At 39.0% G+C, this 25,358-nt stretch overlaps 1 protein-coding gene across 12 annotated transcripts in view; it reads right to left on the bottom strand.

The window, feature by feature from the left end:
- Positions 1–25,358, bottom strand: part of CDC42SE2 (CDC42 small effector 2) — an 84,454-nt gene that overhangs the window by 15,602 nt on the left and 43,494 nt on the right. For 11 of the 12 annotated variants that reach the window (XM_080373184.1, XM_080373187.1, XM_080373186.1 and 8 more), the window contains one exon: positions 18,946–19,268. In XM_080373184.1, coding sequence (XP_080229310.1) covers positions 18,946–18,999 — 54 coding nt within the window. In that variant the 5' untranslated portion in view covers positions 19,000–19,268. Of the gene's footprint in view, positions 1–18,945; positions 19,269–24,198; positions 24,307–25,358 lie in introns of those variants that run through there. The other variant, XM_080373185.1, reaches the window with a different exon arrangement.

The raw sequence follows: 25,358 nt of genomic DNA on the forward strand, positions 1-25,358 counted from the left end.
AGAAGACTGCACTCTTCCTAAACGTGTCCCTGAATATTGCAGTACTCCCAAGTTTTTTTTCAGCTTTAAAGCTATAAACTTACACGCTGCCAGTTTGAACAATCTGCAAGTACTATACAAGAGTTTATGAAATTAAACAGACATCATTCACAGTAATGTTAAAATTCCAATCAGGCAGGTGCACATGTTTAAAGTTTTAACACTTAATTTCTGAACCATAAAGTGACACTGACTATGGTGAAGTGCAGGAGACCACATACTCTCTGAAGAAGCAAGGATGAAGAACTAGACCAGGGGTCCTCAAACCTTTTAACCAGGGGGCCGGCGCGGATGCAGTGGCAGGCAGCCATCTGCGGCTGCTTGGTTCCCCCCCCAACCCCCAGCTGGGGGGGGGGGGCAGGGGGGTCTGTAAATACTGGGGGCCGGACTGAGGACCGTGGGGGGCCGTATGCGGCCTGCCAGCCGTAGTTTGAGGACCCCTGAACTACACCTTCACATTTCAAATGCCTGATGTCAAAAGGTCTGCCATACAGAAGAAATGCACAGAAGCACAACTACGACAATATGCAAGATGAATTAAAAAGCTACCCAACCCCTCCAAACCACCATATTTCAGTGACAGGTTTATTTTAAACCAGCAACACGTGGTATCTAAGCCCACATGATGTTCTGACCAGCACTATGACCTTCATCTACTGCGAACCACCAAAGCTGCTACCATTACCAACACATATTTCTCAGTCCCTCCTTTACATGGGCAGTTTCTAGCAGATTGGTTGAAGAGTCTTGATTAGGGATCTTACAAACTATCACTTCATCAGAACAGAAGCAGGAGTTTCACACCAGCTCTTCAACAACAGAAGTAGCACACTTCAGCACACTTAGCTTTCATCAAGTTTTTAAAAAATCCAGAATGCTACCTGAATTCTCTAGCGAAAGGAGAGTTAGGAAATTAAGACAAAGAATTGAAAAGAGGTAAGTTTTAAAATTATGTAAGCTGCTGTAATTAGCATCTAATAAGTTGATTAGCAAGTGTACACTGATTTAGCCCTTAGGCAAACATCACATGGTGCTTGCTGACTGACTCAAGTGGCAAAAAAAGAATGAGAAAATCTAATTGCTTTCTGGACTCCTGAGCAAAGGAACTAGCAGTTCCATTTATATTTAGAAAGAGACAAAAGTAAAGTGAAAATAAAAGAATCTGAAGTGGCAGAAAAACTGACCTCTTCAAATCTTACAGCCTGATCTTAAGTTCAAATTCACATCAAATTAACCTATTTTGTAAATGAATACCTCAAACTGCATTGCATATTGTTATTTCAAACAGTTCCTTTAGTTTTAGCAAATTCAGCACCTTCTTGAATTTTTTGAAGTGTATGCTTTTTTATGTGTTTACACAATATTCCATTATATTATGATGATAATAGTCATCACATGACAAAACTTTGGCCTATGTTTTCTAAATAAACAGGAAAATTTGCCAGATGAGGTCAAAGGATTCTGAAAGACAATAGGTCTTTTAAGAAATGGGTTTAGCTCAGACATTAAAGGGATTTTTTTTTTTCATTCCAGATGCTTAAATCAACTTTAAGTCACACAGTAAATCAGAATCCATTCCTTGGTATAGCTAGTAAGTACTGTCCTTTTCAAAATGCAAATTAGCACAATTTTAAGACTTTTACAACTTGTAACTTGGCTGTCACATTATACTGTGACCTAACTTCTCTTTCTTGTAAGTTTATTTTCATTACTTTTGGTGTGTAATGCCTCATTAACATAACTTAAAAAACAAAACAGTCACCTAAGATTGCAACAGTGGTTTATCTACTATAGTAACCATACTTCTTTAATGTCTAGAGAGATCATGCAGTCTGATTGCAGAGTAGGTAATTCATCAAAGATAAGGACAGCACAGCTGATGAACGAGTCTGTGATACTTGTTTATGGTATCGCAGCAAACATCAGAACTTAGCACTTACCATACACTCTTTTTCTTATAGTTGCCAAGCTGGGTAACTTCCAAGATGTTAGCTGTTGCTTGGATCAAGTGCTTATTGCCAGCCCACACAGCTGGAAACAGTTTATCGCTGCACCTTTTAGAGTGAATCCAGAGCTGTGACACAGGTAAGGGACAAAAACTCTGCCACACATGTTATAGAAGAAAAGACTAAAGACTCTGTTCACCCTCACGAAGGGTCATCTGCCTCTGATCTTAACTGTCTTCTACTGCCTAACAGAAGGGTATAGAAGACAGACAGACTTGGAGGTGCACAGTGATAGTATGAGAAGCTACAACCTGAAGGGGCAACATAGAAAATCCTCATTAAATTTAAAAAAAAAATGTTACGTAGAGGTGGACAAACATAAGACTAAGAACCCAATGAACCTGAATGTCCATCCTGGGATATCCCCAGAACACAACTGACACGGCCCTGCAAAACCCAGTCTAGTTGGTTGTGTTTTGAGTTGGTATGTGGCTCTAGATGGCATCCAGAGGTCTCGTCACCTAGATTATGTTCCAAGTCTCTAACTTCAGCTGGTGGTGATAAGGAATTGGCTGGATGTTTACACTCAAGGAGTTGTGCTCAATGTCCAAGTGGAGACTGGCCATGAGTGGTGTTCCTCAGGGGTCTGTACTGAGTCCTATGCTGTTCAACATCTTTGACAATGACATGGACAGTGGGATCAAGTGCACCCTCAGCAGGTTTGCTGACAATACCAAACTGTGTGGTGCGGTCAGCATGCTGGAGGGAAGGGATGCCATCCAGAGGCACCTTGACAGGCTTGAGAGGCGGGCCTAAGCGAACCTCATGAAGTTCAATGAGGCCAAGTGTAAGGTTCTGCGCCTGGGTCAGGGCAACCACCAGTATCAATACAAGTTGGCCAGAGAATGGCTTGTGAGCAGCCCTGAGGAGAAGGACTTGGCGGTGCTGGTGGATGAAAAGCCCAACATGACCTGGCAATGTGTGCTTGCAGTCCAGAAAGCCAACTGAATCCCAGGCTGCACCAAAAGCAACGTGACCAGGAGGTCAGGGGAGGTGATTCTCCCCCTCTGTTCTGCTCTCATGAGGTCCCAACTGGAGTACTGTGTTCAGGTCTGGAGCCCCCTGCATAAAAAGGACATGGACTTGTTGGAGCGAGGCCAGAGCAGGGCCACAGAGACAATCAGAGGGATGGAACACCTCTCCTATGAGGACAGACTGAGGGAGTTGGGGTTGTTTGGCCTGGAGAAGAGAAAGCTCTGGGGAGACCTTCTAGCAGCCTCCCAGTACCTAAAGAGGGCCTACAAGAAAGCTGGAGAGGTACTTTTACAAGGGCCTGTAACGATAGGACAAGGGGTAATGGTTTTAAATTGAAAGAGGGTAGATTTAGATTATGTATTAGGAAGAAGTTCTTTACTGTGAGGGTGGTGGGACACTGGAACAGGTTGCCCAGAAAAGCTGTGGACACCCCATCCCTGGCAGTGTTCAAGGGCAGGCTGGATGGGGCTTTGAGCAACCTGGTCCAGTGGAAGGTGGCCCTGCCCATGGCAGCCGGGGTGGATCTAGATGATCTTTAAGGTCCCTTCCAACCCGAACTATTCTATGATTCTCTGATGAAGAAGAACATAGAGCAGGCTGGAATTGACTTTGCTGTAACACAGATGCAGTATACTCTCCCCAGTGATCAAATGTATAATGTTAGAAGATACAGATTAAAAAAATGATATAAAGATACCTCACAATACAAACTTTCTGGAAATTTCTAGTAACTTCTTAAAAACCAGCAAATCCCAAAGTCCTGATAAAAGCTCAACATGATGCAGTTTGCAGTGTGTTGTTGTTCCTTTTGCTTACTGACCTTTTCCAACAAGAACACAGGAAATACTTGAAAGGTCATCTGGCATGATGAGACCTGTATTACTCTAGAGGACGTGTGTCAGGTTTATAACATGTAGCCCCTCCTGCTCAGCCAAATGAATGTGACACCACCACCCCCCTCCCAGCTACAACACAAACAAAAGCTTTGGACATTCTTAAATACACTGTGTATTGAAATTCTTTTGCTAAGAAATTATAATTTCATGTTCACAAATCTTGTAGTAAGACTTCCTAGAGCTAGCTGGCTAACAGAAATTATTTTTTTGTGTCCTTCATATGCAGGTGTCTGCTCACATTTGCATTTCTATGGAAGCATAAATGTTGTGCAAGATATGTTACATACAAGCTTTCTGTACTCCTATGTACACTCTATAATCTTCTAAATGAGAATGATATGCACATACCAAATTCCATGACAGAAAATTACAAGAAAAAAACCCAAACTCAAATATTACCTCTGAACAGGTAATAGCCACTGTCAGATACAGGATCCTCACTCAAGACTCACCATACAAAGCCAATCACTGAATAAGTCTAACATTTTCTCCGGCCCAGCTAGTTAAAACATCTACTACTCTGAAGGTAATAGCTCTAAACACATTGTCATGTGTGCTTGCAAACAGCAATTTGGTATTGCACATTGTGATTCACCTTCAACTATGACAAATCAGGGCATGTGGTATTTTCAGAAAAACCTCTGCACACAACTCTCAGTAATTTCCTTACTGGAAGAAGACGGATATTCAGGACTTACAGCACTGACATTTTTATCAGCAGGACTAATGGGTGGAACCTCTAGTACTTGTGCCACAGACAAAACCTAGTATCCTCAAGAGTTAAAAAACACAAGACAGTGAATTCATTAGCTTTTAATTAACTCTGTAGATGTCATCTTAGAAGCAACAGCTTATGTACATATGCAATGAAAAACCTAAATATTCAGCTGGTTTTCTAGTGGTGTACTGTACTACTTTTTTATCAAAAGTTTTATCAAAATGAACTTGCTTGCTCTGAATGAAGATTTTTTTTTTTTTTTTGTACAAAACTTTTTTAAGGGAAGTAAACCCATTACAGTTTTGTGTGTTTCAGGTCCATGAGACTCAGTCTTGACTGCTGACCTTTCTGGCAATCTTCCCATTGGCATTTCCTTGCGAAGTTATTTGTTACCTGTGTGAACTCATCATAATCTCTGTGATCTCCTTGATACTCCAAAGGCATCCTGACCTCATCAACATAAAAGTGCTGTCACACAGCCTCAGGTACCCTGCTCTCCAGTGGGGAAAAGTATTCATAAACATAGAATCACGGATCTCCTTCAGTGTTCATCCCACTTCTTGCTCCTGTGCGGACTTCTGCAAAGCTCCCAGATTTGACTTTCAGTGTTGGAAATCTGTTCATCCAGTTCATTTTAGGTAAATCACTGTAACAAGTACATCCCAAAATACATGATGTAGCCTGTCTTTACTTGCTCTTAAAGCAAAAAGGTATTACAACCTAACACAAAGAAAGTAGGAGCAGCCTCGCATATTCTTCCTGTACTATGAAAATCAGTCATGCATTTGAAAGGTGATCCCACTAGCGGATGAGGAAATGGTAGCATTATACACAAGATTAAAATAAAAAAAAAAGACAATACAACAAGTATCCAAGACAATTTAGCAACGGATGGCCCAACAGATATTTTAGGGATGCTTAGATATTGAGCCCACACATAGCATGGCTAGAAGCATTTCTGGAAGAGTACTCTACCAGCAACACTTAAGAAATGTTCAACAAAATAGCTGTGCTTAGATTTACCAGTTCCAAGCATGCACAGGCACTTTTGCACAGTCTAGCTGAGGCATGCCACAATGCCACGGGTCTTGAGTGTAAACCATCATTAACTATTTAAATTTAATCAAGTCAGAAAGTGCACCACATTCCTAATTTATTTGTCAAATTTTACTGTTCTAAATACAGCCTCATTGAAAAGAAGATTCAGGAGCAGTAGCAATAGCTCCTTACTCTTCTACTAGCTGCACTAAGACACACAAATTTTGCTGAGGACAAAGTCTCAGGTACATTCATTATTCAGAATATACTGCCAGACTCACAAGCAGGATTAACAACACACCAGAATAATTTTTAGAGGCAGTGTGGCTGCTCATAATGTTTGGAAAGATCCTTCTATTACTAAACCATTTCTGTGGGAAGCCTGTCCCTCCTTGTCTTGCAGGTCTTCCACAGTATGTTATCGATGATAAATTTATTACTGCAAGAGCAGAATTTCTATCATTGTATTATTGTGTGTCCTACTTGCATACTTTTTGACACCATTCTTTCAGCCTAGTACTGGCTGAAATCCAGGAAATATAGTGGCTTTCTTACTGTGTCAGATCAACTGGTATTGCCAGTATTTAAGAGCTTCTTAAGACAGGGAAAATAGGAAAGCATGGCTCTAATAGTCAGCAAAACAGGGGAGGCTTTGGCATTACAACACTGAGCACCATGGAGATCTCTCAGACTCCTCCAGGTTCTTGCATTATTGGCAGCTTTAGGGCAACTGCTTCCCAGCTCCATGAGTGTAGTCAGCTTCTATCGAAGACAAGATACAGCCAACAGCAGCTGTTGGCTACAGATTTACAGTCACTGGCGGTTAAAAACAAACAGTCAGAATAAAGAGGAGAAAAAGCAATAAACATACAGAACAAAACCAGGTTTTCTAAAGGGCTACAGGCTGGGAATTTTTAAACTTGGTGCATAACAGTAAGTGAAGATTCTTTATAGCAAATACTTTTCCTTTTACTCTTCAGTAAATGGAACCATATGATACCTAAAAAGACAGATGCACAACTCCATCTTCCCAACAACTACAGCTATGAAAACATAATTGAATAGTAATTGTTGGTAGGAAAAAATGTTCCTAAATTAAAGGAAAAAAACAGCTAAGCTAAAACACTACCATCACTACCACCAACTCTGTTTCATAGCCTGAGTGTCAGGTAGCCTTTAATGAAGACACAGGTCTCCAGTGGACTCTGGAAGCTATGCAAAAACGCCAAGGTTTCTGAACAGCTGGCTCACCAGGGTGACAACTGCCAAATATCAATTGTACCAAATTATTTTAAGCACTCCCTATGCCACAGTATCATTAAGCTATACCACCCAGAAACATGCTTCTATGATCAAGGCACAGAATTTGCAAGGATTCCATTTTCTTCCCAGGTTTCCTGCATGGTTTCTATGCCTCAACCTTGCTTTGTCATTTCACCAACTTTCCTTGAAGTTCTGTAAGATCCACGGACATAGGCATTAAAGTAGCCACCCTCAGACTGCTGTCCTGAACAGAGACACTGCCACTTATGTGCTTTCTCAAGCGCTTCAAACTTTTACACTAAGAAGGTATACATACTACATCAAAATAATTTAGGACAAGAAGAGATCCACCAGCATGAAAGCCCTCATTTTTAATAGACAGAATCCAATTTGTCTACCATTGGCAGAATTGGTAAAACACCAGTTGCCACTTTACAGTTACCCTATAGAGAGCCCCCTTTAACCTTTCACTTCAGATGCCTGGAAATAACGCATTAAGAATACTTTGGAAAAATCAGAAAGCTGCCACTCTGGTGTTTGCTCCACATCCCTTTCTTCATTGCCTGCTGGAATGAACACATGCACTGGCAAGGACACCCAGAGAAATTTCATCCTCTGAGGTGACAGGCACTTGCAGCCTGCTGCATCCTCGCTTCTCAAGAGCCCTCCATGCCTCTGTTCCTTGCTTTTCTCTGTTAGAGTAACCTTCACCTCTGTCCTGTTCCCCTAAAACTGTCAGTCAGCTTTGTCATTTGACAGTCATCCAGGCAGAAATTTTATCCAAACACTGCTGTTTTTTCATAGTGGAAAGAACAACTGATTTACCAGTTACCTTCATAAAGGACCCCAAAAACTGTATAGAGAGAAGACAATGGAACGGTATTAAGAAATCCTGCTGCTTTAAGCTTCTAGCTATTTCTTTGTCCTAAATCTGTAGCATCTATGTTAAAATCCCTCCTGAAAAAAAGGCACTGCTAAAGCTCTTCAGAAGCTTAAAAAGCTTGTCTCCACAAAAAAATGTATACCTGATCTATACTCCAGCTGCTTTTATGCAAAGCCAAACATTACAGCTTCAGAAGTGACTCTAGTTCTAGACAATGTTACACATAATTTCTTAAGCTTTAGTGTCAATTTTAACATATTATACTGAAAATGCAAATAAAATTTAAGTACATTTTATGAATCTAATACACTTTAAAACTCAAGAGCAAACAAATTTCTCCACTAACACCACCACGAAAGGGGTTCGTTTTCCAGCTGCAAAGCCCAAAAAGTCATAAAGCAGAAAGATCTATGCATTATCAAGACACTCAATGTTCCCTCTTTGGGATCACTAAGGAAAAAAATTGAGAAATCCAAGCCTGTCTGCCCTTCCCAGTTGTTTCCCTGCTGGCTTCATTTTCAGACCACCCTTCTGTGTTCTGAGAATTGTATAGTTACAGTTAATTTTTGTTTAAGAAACTAAAACAAGTAAACACAAAACACAATCTAAACTTCCCTGTGACTCTTTTTATCTGGGGAAGTATCCACATGAATCATACCACAGTGCATCCTGCAGCATTTCTGGTCTTGTGCATTGCAAACATAAGTGTCTACTATGTTTGGTCATAAAAAATAGTGATACTCACCCCTGCAATGCCTGCAGAGCCAACACTACTAAGAGCCCAAGTTGAACTCTAATCCTTCTTGGGCATGACCAAATCATTTACTAAATTCCAGCGAGCTGAAGCAAAGGGATTATTTGCAGAAAACTTACTGTACCAGTGTGGGAAAAAGATTCAGCTTGACTGTCTGAACCCAGAGTGAGTCTGTAGACCTTGCAACTGGGCATTTTACCAGTTTTCAAAAGTGGTTTCTTGAAAAAGTCAATCACTTGGTGTATATTTTCTTGACCAAAAAAGAACTGTATGGTAGAACAGGTTTTCAAGTTGAATTTTGGAGCATGCTTCAAAGGGAAAGTTTTGTCTGTCTTTTTAAACAAAAAAATACAAGAACATCAAAACCAAATAAAATCCTTTTACTGACTTTTATCACTTTTATTTCCTTTTCACTGGGTAATAACGTTAGCTAATACCGGAACTCTAAATTACATGAGTTATGTAACACAAGGTAGAGTACCTGATCACTTTTCCTATTATGTACAGACAGATCAGAGTGATGTAAGCTCCTCTGTTCACTCTGACTAAACAGAAATTAGTATTTACAGTAGTGTCAAGTTCAGAAAGAGTAAACAAGAGACAAAGATACTGCAGACTGTCATTTTGGTGACATGAAGCATGCTACCAGCAGCATACAAGGAGACTAATTTTACCACCTTCAAAGGACGATGAAGATGCCCTCACATTTGTAAAATGCTATGGCAGATGTCACAAAGCATTTACTTCACATGAGTATTGTGCACTTCAGAAAATTCTCTTGCATTATAGTCTCTAGATATGGAAAAGCTGTTTACAATGAACATCAAATAGTTAATTTTTTTAAAGGAATATATAAGTATATTATATATAATTAGCTATAATTAACATAGTTGGTTTTAAAATCTAGATAAAGCGTTGCCTTAACATTTAAGCTGTGCTGCCTTCAAAAAAGATCATGTTTATACACATGCCTGACAAAAACCTACTAAACACCCAAAAGTTTTGTATTTTTCTTTATTTGGTAGTGCCTCTCCTCAAAGGATCTCAGTACAGTTAGCAGTGTCCCAGGCAAGCACTGAGAAAAATACTCTGGCAGTTGTTTTGTTTGCTGTAATTCAACAGATTACTCCCTATACACACAGGGAAAAAAAACCCTGAAAATCAAACCACCAAAATCTAGCCCACCATTCAAAACATACATCACCAATCACAGAAACTAGTTTGCATGCCTCTGCTATGCAGAAAAACACTGAGATGCAGCCTGCAGAAAACCCCATAACCTTTAGTTCTTTAACAACTAAATCAACTAATACACATCTATCTTCACACATCAGTCAATTTCTTGCCAGATTTTTTATCTAGGTGCATATGTGTTCAAATGTGTAGACTTCCTCTTGATTATATTCTCTGTGTAGGAACGTTACTCTCCTTTTATAATGGAAATGTTGGTGTTTTATTGCTGAATTAAGAAGAGCAGCTGAATCTCACTGACATGAGCCATGTATGTACCGTTTTATTTCTTTAGGGGCTGGGCCATACAAAGAGTCCTTGATTACATCCTCTCTAGCCTTCCAGCAGCCAGTTTAATCCACACTGCTTTCACCATGGCCACTTTAATCACATCTTCTCCACATACTCACTGCTGGCAGCAGCCTATCATAGTGGTTTACACATTTGCACTGTCTTCATTGTTAGCTTACAGAAAAGATAATAACCATATAGCATAATGGGATTATAAATCTTTGAAAGATTTTATAATATTTTTAAACGCAATTATTAAGTAGCCCCAGTTCTTTTATCTCACATATAAGTCCTGTTTCTTTATTCTCTGAAGTACATACATTGCAGTTATTTTCCTTCCTCCTCCAAATCTTCCTTTCTTTGAATTAAAAATTGAAGAGGCATTTCATTTTCAAAGCTTAATTCTGATGTTAAAAAAAAGGAAATATGTATTTGATATTTTTCCATGGAGAATAAAAGGCCCTGTAGGTGCTTTTGCCTGCTATTTTGTAGATCTGCATGCCTATTCTTGTATTGGCATTTCTTCTTCCCTTTAAAGTGCAGCAATGCCAAGCTGCAATGGCAAACACAAGCAATACAGTATGTAATACACATGCACACACACATATACGTGTGTGCACGCTTGCATATCTAGCAGATTTTTTTGGAATATGTGCCTAGCAGGATGTATTGTCCCACTTCAACAATAATCTGCTATTTAACCATCATCCAAGAGCCTAGGAATTAATTTTTTTTTTAAGTAAATGGAGTACGGCAAGCTTATTAAAAGTAATATTTGTTCCAAACAGAGTTAAATAACATGTTGTCCTATATTAATTTTACTCAAGTCTTTCAAGAAATCTACTTGAAGTGGATTTGGCCTGGAAACCCCCTACATTTAGAGGAACTTTATGAGTTGTAACAGTAATCTCCTGTTATAAATAAGATAATCCCTTAACTCACAATTTTAGTTCCCTGTTGAACATAGCCAAGTGTGCTTTCTTTGGATGATTTAATTCCCGATAGCATCAGTTTTTCACTTCATGAAACTGATAAGCACCCCAAAAGGCAAATTTTATGCAAATATGCATAATGAGGTAGAGATTATTAACTACAATTTATGTCTTTTTGAAAACCATGATGTGCCATCACCTCTAAAATTCCATCATTCTGGCATAATCCCCAATTAACATCTATTAATCAACCCTGTTGAAGTCTTTTCCTCCATTTTACTCGAATGAGATTCATTTTTCTCTACCTACCACATCATCCTACATGCCCCAAACAATGCTTCTGTTCTTTCCACATTTAAGATCAGAGGCTCTGAAGCCACTGATGGACACCATACAGCTCGCAAAGTAACCTACCTGACATCTTCCAGCTGTAAAACAAGTACAGCAATGCTGACTTCTCAAATGAGTCAGGCCTGAGCTGCTGAACTCAAGATCAGTGGCATAACTTTCGGTTTCAGAGGAGGCAAGACTTTAACCTGTACTTAAAGCAGTCTGAGGCCAGAATAAAAGACTGCCATAAATTTCCAGAGTGTTCTCTGTGGTGACTCAGCTGTCACCACAGTCACTGCCCATCAAAAATGTATTTGTTTAAGTACAAGAACTTCTTTTTACAAAGTGCAACTAAACAGTTATGTGCTGCACCACATTCCCCCAGAGAGATGGACATAAAACAGAGGGAAAGGAAGCCTCCAATGGCCAACAGTGTTTTCCGCTGTGCACCGTGCTGAGATCAGCTCTGCACCTTTGCTCCAGACCTGGAGAGCTCCAGCTAGCCAACACCACCATGCTAGAGCAGCAGAGCATGAAGCACTATGCTACGCCAACAAAGAAGTGTTGGTCTGGGCAAACTTGGAAAATAAATCACAATTTGGTCCCAATTTATCTCTTAATCTCCAAAGATAAGGCACTCACATAGCAATTTGAAACCATCATGTGTAGGTTAGAAACACCTACACCATAACCCAGGCCTGCCAAAAATAAGGGGAAATTAAAATATTCTGGTTTGAGAACATCCCAGTACCAAAACATGTAAACTATGAACTAGGTAGTCCTTTATGATAGACCATCAGGCAGAACATAAAGGGTAGTTACAGTCACATTGAAAAAGTCATACCACAAGCAAGAGAAACAAATAATTATGAAGACTCTGTGTCTGCTACAGACAGCATATTATAAACCCACACTATTTTCTGACACTGAATGAGCTAAATCTACAATTGCAAGAAGAGAGACAAGTAGCTTAAAATTATTTTAAAGAAATCCACGCAAGCCTCTCCCTTTTGATGTCAGGTCACTCTCAGAGCCCAACATGTCAACAAATCACTGTGTCACACATTTATTTGAGGGAGAAAACACAAAGAGATAGTATCTTTCCTCAGCTAAAGTAAACTACAGCTCTCTTGAGGGTACACCCACGTACCTAAAAATCCCTCTAAAATTATTTGAAAAACAAAAATAAAACTGTTGGGTTCTAAGAGGCATTGCTTCCCCTGAATCTGCATCAGAATGTGGTTCACAGCCTCGATTTTTCTGCCCAACCTCCACTCCTCTATTCTCCTCATTCCGTGGCAGGATACTAACCCGGAACTACAAAGCACTTCAGAGCCATCAGCTAAGCCACTCGGAAGATGAAAGTGAGAAAATCATTGCAAATGATTAAATATTAAAGTCGATGGCTTAATGGATACCTTAAAATTTCAGAATATCTGTAAACACATGAAAAACATTTATAATATAATTCAACAGGAACTTTGATATCATGCATGTCTCACCCATACATAAGAGTCACAAGAAGTGCAGAACCCAAAGGTTTGAGGAACAGTCTGAAAAAGGAAAACTTTCACCATCGTGAAATGTTAATGTTGGGAAGTAAAAACGTAAGTGCAGGCAAAGACCTTTAAAACAGCCATTTAAAAATGCTTATTTTGTGAGTTGCACATTGGTCTTATGAATTATCTCCAGCAGAATATCACAGATCCATTACAGAAAAGTTACAATAAAAATACAGTAAGATAGTGGCAGAGGAAGCTTCTGCTCTCAATACTGTCTTTCATATCAAAGGCAGTTAAAGGTAAAAGGATGAACACTTAGCTTCAGGGCAATGACTGACTTTATTCATTAACACAAAACATACTTCCATATGGAGTCAGTGCAAGTGCACCTCAGACTATGTCCAAGTTACCTCTGCCTCTGGCTGCTGACAAGCAGAAATGCACCTAAACCAACATGCTTCCCCATCTCCCCTGCTCTGACACAAAAAGCGTATCAGGCGAAAAAACAGCTGAACTGTCAAACATTAAAATTAAGACACACCAAAACCATTAAACTATTACGGCTTTGCAGCTTCAACTTGCATTTAGAAAAAAATAAATTATAAAAATTGCATTGGATTTGTTAATTTCAGAAATGCTTTACCACAGTCTCTAAGAGCGGCTGCAAAACTACCAACTTTTGCTAGGTAGCATAAATTATTTCTTGTAGTAGCTCCTTTTGTCAGTGAATCGTATTGAGTTTTGGTCTTGAAAATGTACTCCCACTGAAAAATCTGGAGATTTCAAAGAAACAAGCAATTCAAGGGCCCCAACACTAACGTCCAGACAATCTACTTCCCACATTTAAGCAGAAAGCCTGAGCTCTGTAGAACCTGTAGATATTAAAAGCATATTACATCCTTCTTCAGATATGTTCATAATGGCAAGACACATTCTCATCAACAGAAAAGTGGCATAATTATTGTTTCCACCCCCTCAGAGAGCTATTTTCCATCCTATCAACTAGTATTATATTAAATAAATGGTGTCAATGCAGCTAAAAAGCTCCTAAAAATTTCACAGCCATAATAAATACAAAATATTCAGTTAATTTTCATTCAGATATTTGTACATAAACCCAAAATAGTGCCTTTTTTATTTTCTTTGTAAACTTTTTGATACTTGGACACTACAACAGATATTTTAAGACTTATGGGAGCTAATTTAAAGGTAAAAGAAAAATCTAAAGCAGCTCTGATCAGACCAAAAGCAACAAAACCAGATCAGGTTTGATAAATAAAAGCCAAGCATTTTGCTGCTTATTTAACTCTACCCCCTTTGATAAGGTGTTCCCTCAGGCTACCTTCTGCAACAGCACTGAACAGGAAAAAAAAGGAATTTGAAACATCTGAACTGGCAGCTCAACATGTAAATCATTATGACAACTCTGAAATCTGAGGGCTGTCTAGAGTTGTCACCTTTTACATTTGAGTCTTTCATATGCTTACTGAATGCGGTAGGCTCATTAAAATTAATGATTAAGAGAGCCTGAGTTTTAGTTATTTCGAGCCAGAAGCTGTGTTGGCACAGCACTGCCATACTGAAGGGGCAGCCTGGCCCAGTACTTCAGCAGCAAACACCTGATTTACTGTTACCGAGCGTGATTCATGCTGCATTGCCTATGCATATTGAATGCTTCATTATCTTCATTGTGTTCATGTTTCTAAGACTTGCACTGGTAGATGTACCCTTAGCTCTATCTACGAATTCTTCTCTAGAAAAAAAGCTAGAGTTGACAATATCCATGAGTGGTTAATTTCCTTAAGTAACCCATCACGATCACTTACGTCTTCTGTAGCATTCAGCATTCAGTTCAGTTGATGAATACAGCATGCTGTACATGCAAGGTTCTTTCTGCCTGTATTTTAAGATGGGCCTCCCCACTCTAAATACAGATCTGTCAATCCTCTTTCATACATCAAAAAAGACATGAAGGAAACTTCACTTGCTAAACCACTTTAAACCTTTATAGAACAGCATGCAGCAAAACTGTAATAGCCCTTTGACAAAATACAAAAGGGAGGTCATCTAAACAAGAGACAAGCAACAAAATAGAAACTAATTAACTAGAGAAGGAAGCTTAGAGCAGGAATGAGAGGACAAGTTTATTCTTTTATAGCAGAGCAGTAATTTTACTGCAAAGACATGGGAAACTGAGGAGCTCAGCTGCACTGGGCAGAGGTACAAACCAGGTGGGAGTGCACCAGACTATGACCAAAGGCTTCTCAGCCTTCTTCCAAAAATTAACTCTGCAAGTTATAAATGGACAGAACATGAAGAAAAAAACCAAACAAAAAACCCCAAACAAACCAGAAAAAAAAAGTGGAGGAAAATAACAAATTCCTGGTGTAGGCGACAAGCTCAGCCTAAGAAAGAAACCACAGACATGTCCTCTGAAAATCTGCAAGATTAAAGGCTCTCTCAACTTCTGTTACCAAGCAATGCATCTGGTAGTATGGATTTGGCAGAGTCTCCTGAAATGTAGCAGTGGGCAGGATGATAGCACATAGGAAGCATTGGAACAAAGACTCATCTTGTCACTGGGAAGCGCAAGATGAGCTTAGAGAATGTATAAAGGGTATCAGTGGGAGGTGTAAGAAACCTGGTGCAATCGCAGAAAGTGCTACTCTTCGCAACATTAAAAAAAAAAAAAAAGGGTTTGGGTAAGATCATAAAAAGGATTGAATTCAGGCTACTTACACCACCGAGAAAAAAACTGAGCATAATTGAGAGATTAATACCACCTTCTTGGTATCATGAAAACAGTTATGAAAGCAACTAGTTGTTTGAAGTTGTCTTTAACACTTTACTATGGTAAAATACATTACCAATCTAAATCTGACATTAGAAAACTAGAAGCTAATGAAAACACCTTCCCTTGATTTTTGTTTGCATTCTACTGTGGTAAATACCTCAGGCTATTAAGAAGCAAGACCTAAGTCACCATCAGGAGCACGCTTCCTTCAACTGTATCACTATTTAATATTGTTCCTTTGCATACTCTATTTCATTTATTACCCTATTTCAGAGAAGCACAGAGATCCATATTCAAACATGCCTCTTCCATAATCTTGTTATGAGTACTGCAGTCTTGGAAACACCAAGTGAAATATTTAGCAACCAAAGTACTATAAGGAAACAGAGTAGAACACTACTTTCCAAGATGCCTGCGCTGTATTTCACAGCAACATGGTGCATCCATTTGGCACTGACAAAAGACAAAAAGCTGTGCCATGATAAATTTCAATAAAAGATGATGGTAATCCTTGAATAGTGGCTTTTAATTAAGGAACCTCTTTAAGGTACTAATATATAACTGCAACATTGTTACTGCTCTGCTCCAGGGTATGCTGTTAGGGATGTGTTCTTATTGCCATAAAGGATGCAAATCTTATCTTAAAAGACCTGGTTCAAAACCATGAAAATGCATTGGAAAGCATTTTGCACTGGAAAGTGTATGCAAGTCTCAAAGGCATACACAGTATTGGCAATAACCTAGAAAATCCTTTTGTGTACGATCTAAATAATAGTCTTCTATAAACTTGACTGAAAGGACTCAGTGCATGTACACATTTCTTATTTTAAATGCATTATAGCTGCAAAGAATAGAGGTGCTGTACTGAAGATACTAATATAATATGCTAGAATTTTGCCACAAGAAAGCAGACATTCCTGCATCCTGGATTTCAAGAGAGGAGGAAAACTCCTTAGCACAACGGAAGCTATAAATATCACAGAAACATGGAACTACTAAAAGTTCCAGGGGGGTTTTCCTCCAGTGAAGAGGCTTAAAATTTATGTCACTATCCACGACATTAAAGGTGTCCCAGACATCAGCACTGGATAAAGAAAATGAGAAAAAAAATAATACCATGTTTCAGAGAATGTAGGCTTAAAAACAAAAGGAACATTGTAAGCATTGATTAGGCAAGTACCAAACTAGGTAACTTCCAGCTTTCAAGGTCTATTCTGAGCAGCTGTTAGTGTTGCTACAAGACCACATTAGTCCTTTCACAGAAGGACCATGCTGCACACGTAATGGCCAAACATAAAAGTGAGGGCTGGGGTGCTATTAGTCAGACCATGAAGAAGGTGAGATGCAGGAGGTAAAATGAAAGAAGGCACATGAAAGAGATTAAACCAGGCAGATGAGGCACGTCTCCTGAGAAACTGGACTAAACTGACAGATTGAATGCACAACAGGGGTCAGACAAGTAGCTTTTACACAAGTTTGCATGTTTGACCTATCTTTTGATACAATAGGGCAATAAGTACCAGTATTTTGTGGCTAAAAACTACCACATTTTTCAGCACGTATGTCTCCCAAACATGGAATCACACAACACCTGCAGAGACAGGGAAAAACTGCTTCCTTATCACTTGTCTGATTTATTAGTTTGCTCGCACCAACAGTACATGCTTTGCTACAGGTCAGAGAAAAAAAAAAAACATTCCTGTACTTACTCAGATATATATGTATCTGATTAAATACTCCACTTACTGCAACAGCGCTTGACAGAGCAACGGCTGAACACAACACAGCAAAATGAGCTGAGCAACTGCAGGGGAAGGCCAGCTAAGCACCTATTGTCAAGCACACCTAGGAGGGCCCACAACTCCTTTTTCTGAGATGCATCCTGAAGAATTTTGGCCCTTCCTAACAAGCAAGGCTCCTACAACATTTGAAAGGCAGATTTCAGGAACTAAGACAATGCTCAGCAATGTGTTATTTGTATCTTAAACACAAGGATGGTTTTAATTTTCTAAGCAAATGCATACTACTAAATCGCAGACCCATACGAAAATGACTTGTTTCCCTTTTCTCCCCTTTTGAAGTATGTTCTCCACCCTTTCTTTCCATGAATTGTGACCCACTGTATTAACATATCATGTATTCCTTAAACAGTAACTGAAATGTATTACAAAGCTTAATTCAAGACTTCATTGAGCCTCAGGATTCTGGTAAATAAACAGAATAAACCATTTTCTACCTCAAAAGATTTTTAACACAGTCTTATCTCATTTTTAATTTAAATATATGTTCCGAAATCTAGGCAAGTAACTTTGGCTACATATCTAGCATTTTAAAGGACTACATGGTATTCAAGCAACAGGAGAGGACCACAGCTTCCCATGTTGGTTATCTAAGTTCATCCCCAACAACATGACTTGACTAAGAGTGAGATAAAGTTGCATTCATTTCTTAGAAATGTTAAAGGTCACATTTTAATATTTGCATTGCCACCCAAGGATCAGTCTGGCATTCAGGCTTTGTGCAATGACAATACTTAACATGAAATTATTTTTTTAGTCCTTTGGCTTCCCTAAAGCCAAGTACTATCATCTGAGCATTTCAGTGAGCCTGCTTTACTCACTCTGGGATTCTCTTGGTCACTGTAATTCCAGCATATCCTTTAGTAGTAACTGGGCTCTTCTCCACACATCTGCAAGATGACTGTCCTTTCTATACATTCATTTAGCTTGATCTGGATGCCATACCGTACAATGCTTCTTCTCAGAGTGCTAACCGTATTCCTGTTAACTCCACCTCCACGTAGGCAGACTTTCTCCCAGCAGCACTGAACCCAGGAACATACTCTAACAGTGCTTAAGAGTATATGAAACCCAAGAATATTCCTGTATATTTTTTCTTTCTTACGTATGTTTGAAATGGTTCTTTTATCAAACTGCTATATACTTTTTCACACAATAGCCATTCTATTAAAAAAAAAAAAAAAAAAAAAAAGGATTTACGGTATGAGTACCTCCTTGCCCTTCCCTTCCTTTAACCTCCTCTTTAACTCAAACAAATAAAGGCCCTCTCCAAAGGCTTTGGATAGATTTGATCTTAAGGACAAGAAAATATCTGTGTGACAACACTCTAGAACAGTCATTTTTTGTCCCCACTAAGCCATGATGTTAGTTAATTCCTTAATTCTCACTGAGCTTGGCCAAACAGCACTAATTTAAAAGCCATTAAAAAAAACAGAAAATGTGAACAGTGTAGTTAATTATACAGAAACAAAGCAGTGCCAATATTCATACTTACAGGCTGAGGCTGTTCTGCAATGCAGCAGTTGAAACACAACCAAAACTCACTCATTGTTTACAGTCTGAAGTAGGGACACAGATGAAAAGCAGGACTCTGCCTCTGTAAATCTGTCTCCACGTAGCAAGTTCTTTAAATAGGTTTATTTATAATGGTTCCAATGTGAGTATCTTTTCTGTGTTGAGCTCTTCTCCAAAGACAAGTCGGTCCCTGGACAAATAACTTGAAGGCAAAGAGTTACTTTAGAGTCTTCTTTCAGAAGGTTGGATCCAGCACCACAGAAATGTTATGTATGCGTCTTTGGTCCCTAGCGTTAGGTGAACCTGAAAACAGAAGTACATTACATCAAAAAGAAAGAATATACAGAATCTCATGCTCCCAGCCAGCCACCCTCACCAGTGATTTCTTGGTAACATCTTAAACAGACTGAAAAGACACTTGCAAACAAGTCACATGCTTATTCCTTCAGTGACTAGCAAAAATGGCATATACCAGAAACCTATATGAGGCTTATGTTCCAGCTTTGGTTAGATGAAGATGTCAAGAACTGGTGTCTAACTTTCAGCAGTCACCTCTGCTTGATCTAATTGTCAAATGTCATTTTAGAATGTAACAATTGCCCATACTCCCCTTTAAACTTCTTAGAGAATTGTGCCTGTAGACAGGCACTCTGTATTTCTCTATGGAAAAGTTACCCAGTTTATTCACAGCATAAGGTGTAGATAGCATTTAACCCCAACCCTGTTGCACAGCTGTCAAGTAAAAGTGTGTTTTTCTAAATTTTGAGGCAAAAAATAAATAGATTTCTGTATATGGAAAATTTGCAAAATGGCTGGACTTGGTCAACTCAAAGTTATTTTCCTTCTACTCTCTCTATGCTCCTGCTTCACATACAGTTGGCTTCAAAAGAGGAGATTACTTGTAGAGTACAAAACACTTTCCTTAAACCTCTAAAATTCCTCATGTGGAACAACTGAGGCTCCAGATTCCAATCATTCGTTTGCTAAAATAATGTTTATTGGTTAATCTCCAACCCGGTTTCTTTCAGTAAGAGTGCAGTAAAAATTCCTGTGAGATTTTACCCTGGTTGTTTATCTTGCCATCGATCATAAACTTCACTAGCAGAGAAAGAGAGATAATGACTATTCAGAAGTTTTCACATGCATACCCCTTAATAATTCTATATACGACTGCATCTTCATTCATAGAAGTGTGTGAATAACGACGCATTGTTATTTGTATGCGATTCCTCACAATATGAAGTGGTTGGGAGACTCCATTGGATACAACAACTACACACACACATATATATATGTGTACATACACACACATTCTGTGGCAGAGCAGTCCCCACATAGCTACTGTCTTCTTCAGTTCTCTACATGCCAAGCACGTAAGCAATGAGGTTCATCATTTACTATATACACGCCAAGTTACTGTACTGTGCAGCCATTACCAGCCAGCTACTTTCCAGGACTGTTGGTTAGAACACCCACGTACAGAAATACAGTAACACCTCTCCCATACTAAATCCAAAGGCTCTGGGAAGCTTTCCCACTTCTTACCTTTTAACAGAGGCTCTTCAAGAAATAAATGCATGCTGCAGTAACACCATCTAAATAGCAATACCCCAGCAAAAGTCTCTCTCAGCTCTGAAAAACCTACTAGTAGTATTTAAATTATGTTTCTATGCCTGTTTGTGGCATTTCTTGCCTAAAGATGAGACCAGGGCTGGCGGGGGTGTGGGCGGGGGATGGAAAGCTCTGCTAGCTTTTCCTATCACTAACACCATACAGAGCAAAGCATTTTATTAAACAGAACACCTGGGGTAACAAAAAAAACATAAAAAACTCTTTCACACAAACTTCCTTTTGTCAGACACTTCAAAAAATGGTCTTAGGACAGTGCTAATAAGACATGTTTTCATCCTTAAAAGGTTTTTTTTCTACCTCAAAGATGATGACCCAAATCCCATGTATGTGTCAAGAAGCTGCAATAAAACATGGGAATTATCAACCAACGGTATGAAATCCAAGAATGACAATAACTTTAAAAGTCTAAAGAAGTTCTCACTTCATAATTAGGTAGCTTCACATAGTTTTCTCAATTCTTCTGTTACTGAAAGTTTAATAAACTTTAAATAGCAAGAGCTGGTGTAACGTAGAAAAGCTTGGTAAGAAAATGCTCTGTTGTTCTCTGCAGTCTCGAAATTTGCATGCTACACAATTCTTTTTTAAATTTGATTCAGTATGTAATAAAATCTGAATTGAAACACGGTTAACTCCTGTTAAGCATGTAACAATTGACAATTTCAATCCAAAACGTGCACAGCTTCTGTCTCTTCAACTTGGCGGTTTTACTTCTGAGAAGATAGACTCCTAGATTTTCTGAAACACAGAAATGCTTCCCCATTAGATTATGCTGCTTAGATTATGACAAATTGATAAAGCAAGTACTCAAAGTCAGCGCGTTTTGAAGTCTAAGATACTGTAACCTGCCAAAGCTATACATGGATACATTGCACTGAGCTTCTCTTGCTACACAAGTGACCCAGTATTCTGATTTGCAGCTCCTGAAATTGGAACACTCACATTACTGCTTTGTCATGGAATCTTTTTGACAAAGTCCAGATGTAACATACCAAATTCTTGCTCTCACAGAGAGTTAACTTCCATCCTGCTGTTAACACCGTGTAGACGTACATGGAAAGGGCAGGGAAATTCCGCTGTCTCCTAGTCTGCTCATTGATAGCTGGCACACTCCTTCAGCTCACCGCAGTGCTGAGCTGAGCCCTGGGAACAAACCCGAAGGGCTTGTGCATGCTCCTGTGAGCCTGGAAGGCTCCTCCTGGTGACAAAATACTCAAGGGTACAGAACACTTTCTTCACCCAGCCACTCTCAGCATGCAGGACTTGTGCCCTCTAGGGCAGAGTTCTCTTTCAAACTGGTTGCCCCCAATTAAATAAAAAACTGCTGAATGACCAAGCCAAGCTAGAGACTGTGAGTAACAGTCTCTGATAACATATTAATTTTTAAAAATGCATTTTATCTTCTATAGCCTGCATAGTGTCATATTTGCCTTTAATATCATGGTTCTGTAATCAGTACCAAACAGATTTTCAATCTGTTGCCTTTTAATTTAAAAAAAATGGTGGTGGAAGGACATATGTATATATCTGGAAAAATCTGCAAGTAACTGAACCTCTTAAAATGCAAACAAAAGTTTAGCCATATTTATGTTAGAGCACTGGAAAGTTATACACCCCTACTCAGCTAAACAAATTATTTTTACAGTGGCCAAGTTAATGTAAAAGAATAAGTATAAATCTGCTGCACCAAAATGGAACGAAAAAGCAATTTAACTGAAGACAAAAAGGCATATCAGCACTTCAATGTCAACAGCAACACACTAGGACTTACTACTAGTTGCCTGCTTAAAGAACAAGTTGAAACAGGAAAATTCTGCTGCTCTTTTCCAAATTATTGAAAGAAAGAAGAGAGGGAGGGAGAGGGGGAGGGGAGGGCATGAGCCGGGGAGGCCGGGGAGAGAGAGAAGCACCATACTGACCTACAACTATCTGTCAAGTATTATGTATTATCAGTCCACTAGCAATGTCATGAGAAAATGTTCCTGCAAAGCTTGGACTGCACCCCAAACCTAGCTGCAATTACCCAAAACACGTGCAATACTTCACAGCTAGTTCTCTGCTCTGTCACAGGATCAAGCTTTTAGCATGGCACTGTTCACCAGCGCTGCTGCACTTGTTTGTGCAGACTTGCCAAATGAAGAGAACAACAGAGGCTGAAGAACACAGTTCAAGACAACAGCTCCATCATTCTTTGTTTTCACTCTTTACAGTTCACGATGCTCAGAGGGGCAGAACACCATACAGCTTACGTTGAAAAAACATGGTGCTGATTCTGCCTGAGCAGGAAGGTTAATCACAGTGATGAATGGTGAAACACCAACTCATTTTTCCTCATTTAAACCTTATGAGCTCCGAATGCAACTTATTTTAGAGTGTATGATTTACACTGCAAGAACACACAGGACTATCATGCTGAACAATTTTGCCACATTTTAAGCCTTTTATACCTCGTGTACAACTTCAATTCCATCCCATTTATAGAAATTTTAATTAGTATGAAGAAATGAAGATATTAAAAGGGACACATTGTTTAAAGTGAAAACCATTAAGGTAATTTTCATTACTCTGAAGTTTATTCCACAGTACCTGATCTAATACAAAGACAGAACTGACATTTATTGTTCAATACCAGTCATAAAGGCAGCAAATCCAAACACTGCATTAATAGATAAGTGGGGGTGGAACACGTTCTGTTACAGTATCAACAGTTTTTCTTACTATAGCAGTATTAACTTTTCTGTAAGAAATAAAACAGAGCGGGAAAGGAGGAATGGTAAAAACAAACAAACAAACAAAAAAATCAATCTCCCCTCCAAGGTCTTCATGTTTCCTGGCAAAAAACAGGCTAGTGAACATTTACTTTAGCTGATCCAAACAGGGATATACTGCATACTGTGGAGAGTCAGTTAGAAGAAAGCTACTTATTAATTATATAGCTTAAGAACAGTGGGCTGTTCTTAGAAAAACATCTATAAAGCTCCTTTTAAGGGTTAACACACTATATCCTTTGACTGCATACCGTTCAGGATAGCTTCCAACAGGAAGTGTGGTAACAATGCTTTGACAATTACTTGAAGCAAATAAAACCACAGGAAGAGAAAGAAAATGACTGCAGATGTTAAATTTGAATTTAACTAGATTTGCATCAAAACTCAGACTACTATTTAAGGCAGGGGGTCCTGGTGGTGGGGTGTGAAGAAAAAAGGAAAAAAAAATAGTGAAATATGCAAAAAGTCATGACTAAGTACGCATGTCACAATATGATCATGGTATGCAAATGTAAGCAGAGGCACGACTATGATTACTACTAGTTTTTTAGTCTCAAGTACTTTATAAGAAATATACAATTATTTTTGATATGGGAGTATCATTCCATAAAAGACACTTTTTTTTCTTTGCCTTAAAGGCTCAGAGCAGCTATCACTTGTTTCAATCCTGCAAGCTTGTAAGCAGAAATTATCACTTCAGAGGGTATTTCTAAGACTGATTTCATATTTTTCACTTTAAATTTCTACTGTTGCCATACTGTTTCCTCTTGCTGCTTAGCAGATACAGTCAAGTGGCAGCAAGAAATGAGGGGGGAGGGATTAAGGTGTGTCCATACCAACAGAGAAGTTGTGCTGGTGCACATTTCCACACACTTAACAGCTGTAGCAACTGAAGGATGCTCTCCAGCTCCCAAAGGAATTGAGAAATGTTTACTCCCAGCTTTGTTTTTTGAAAGAAACTGATCTGTAGAACAAGCAATAGAGGTTTTAAACAAACACAACCTATAGTTGCCTTCATGCATGATTTTTTTATTAGATACTTTATCTCACCAGGGCAGTGCACTTGCAGAAGCGCTCTTCCTCCCTTCCCCCCTAGCAGAGCAGGCACTTCTGGGGACTTTGGCACTGCTTTTAATGCACCAATTACCTTTGGCACTTTCAAGCCCTGAGAAACCTGAGCTGCAAGTAACTCTTGCCAGACAAAGGACAACATTCACCCTCGACATAGGCCGAATAAGGCTGAAATCCCTTTTTCACTTCCTCATAACTTTCCCATACCTATTCTGTGCCACCCCCACCTGCCCCCCCCCACCACAAGTGCTTTAGGGTTTAGTTTCAAGACATTGAAGAAGCTGCTTCAAAGTTTTGAGCTAGACTTTCCTGTGCATTGTCAAACTGTGAAGGCATAGGTCCTGACTCTGTAAAAAGCTATTTCATTCTTGTATTTCTCAGCATTATGACTAAAGCTATTTATAGGATTTTATTATAGGGTTTTATTTTGGGATTATTGGTCATTTGGAGTCAGTTCCTTTTTTTGCATCTATTTATACTGAAATGGTTTTCATTAACATATTTCCTTGAGCAACTTAGGAACAGATTGTACTTCAGATCAAGCTCAACATAAATTAATAGGCATGAACGACTACATATTATGAGAATGCTTTGCTTCTGAATTAAAAGTTTCAAAGCATTTGAAAATTGTGGAATAGGGTGAAGGTACTCTTATGGCTTACTTGAAGGAAAAAGATGGGTTGTTCTTTTAATTCTTGTTGTTAACAGAACGGAGTCTAGTCTTAAGAAAGATACCATATTTCGATGGAACCAAAACACCTCCAGTTTTAGTTTGTGTTTTCACTTTGTAGGAAGCCACAGCAAGTCTCCCCACAACAAACACAGCCATCAGAAATAACACATGGGAAGACAGCAGAAGATGCAGGAAGGGAGCCACAGCAGCCACAGCCTTACAGCAAGTCTGTAAAGTGAAGTACTAGGCTTT

Source organism: Falco punctatus (assembly GCF_963210335.1).
Source record: "Falco punctatus genome assembly, chromosome: Z".
Classification (NCBI taxonomy): Eukaryota; Metazoa; Chordata; class Aves; order Falconiformes; family Falconidae; genus Falco; species Falco punctatus.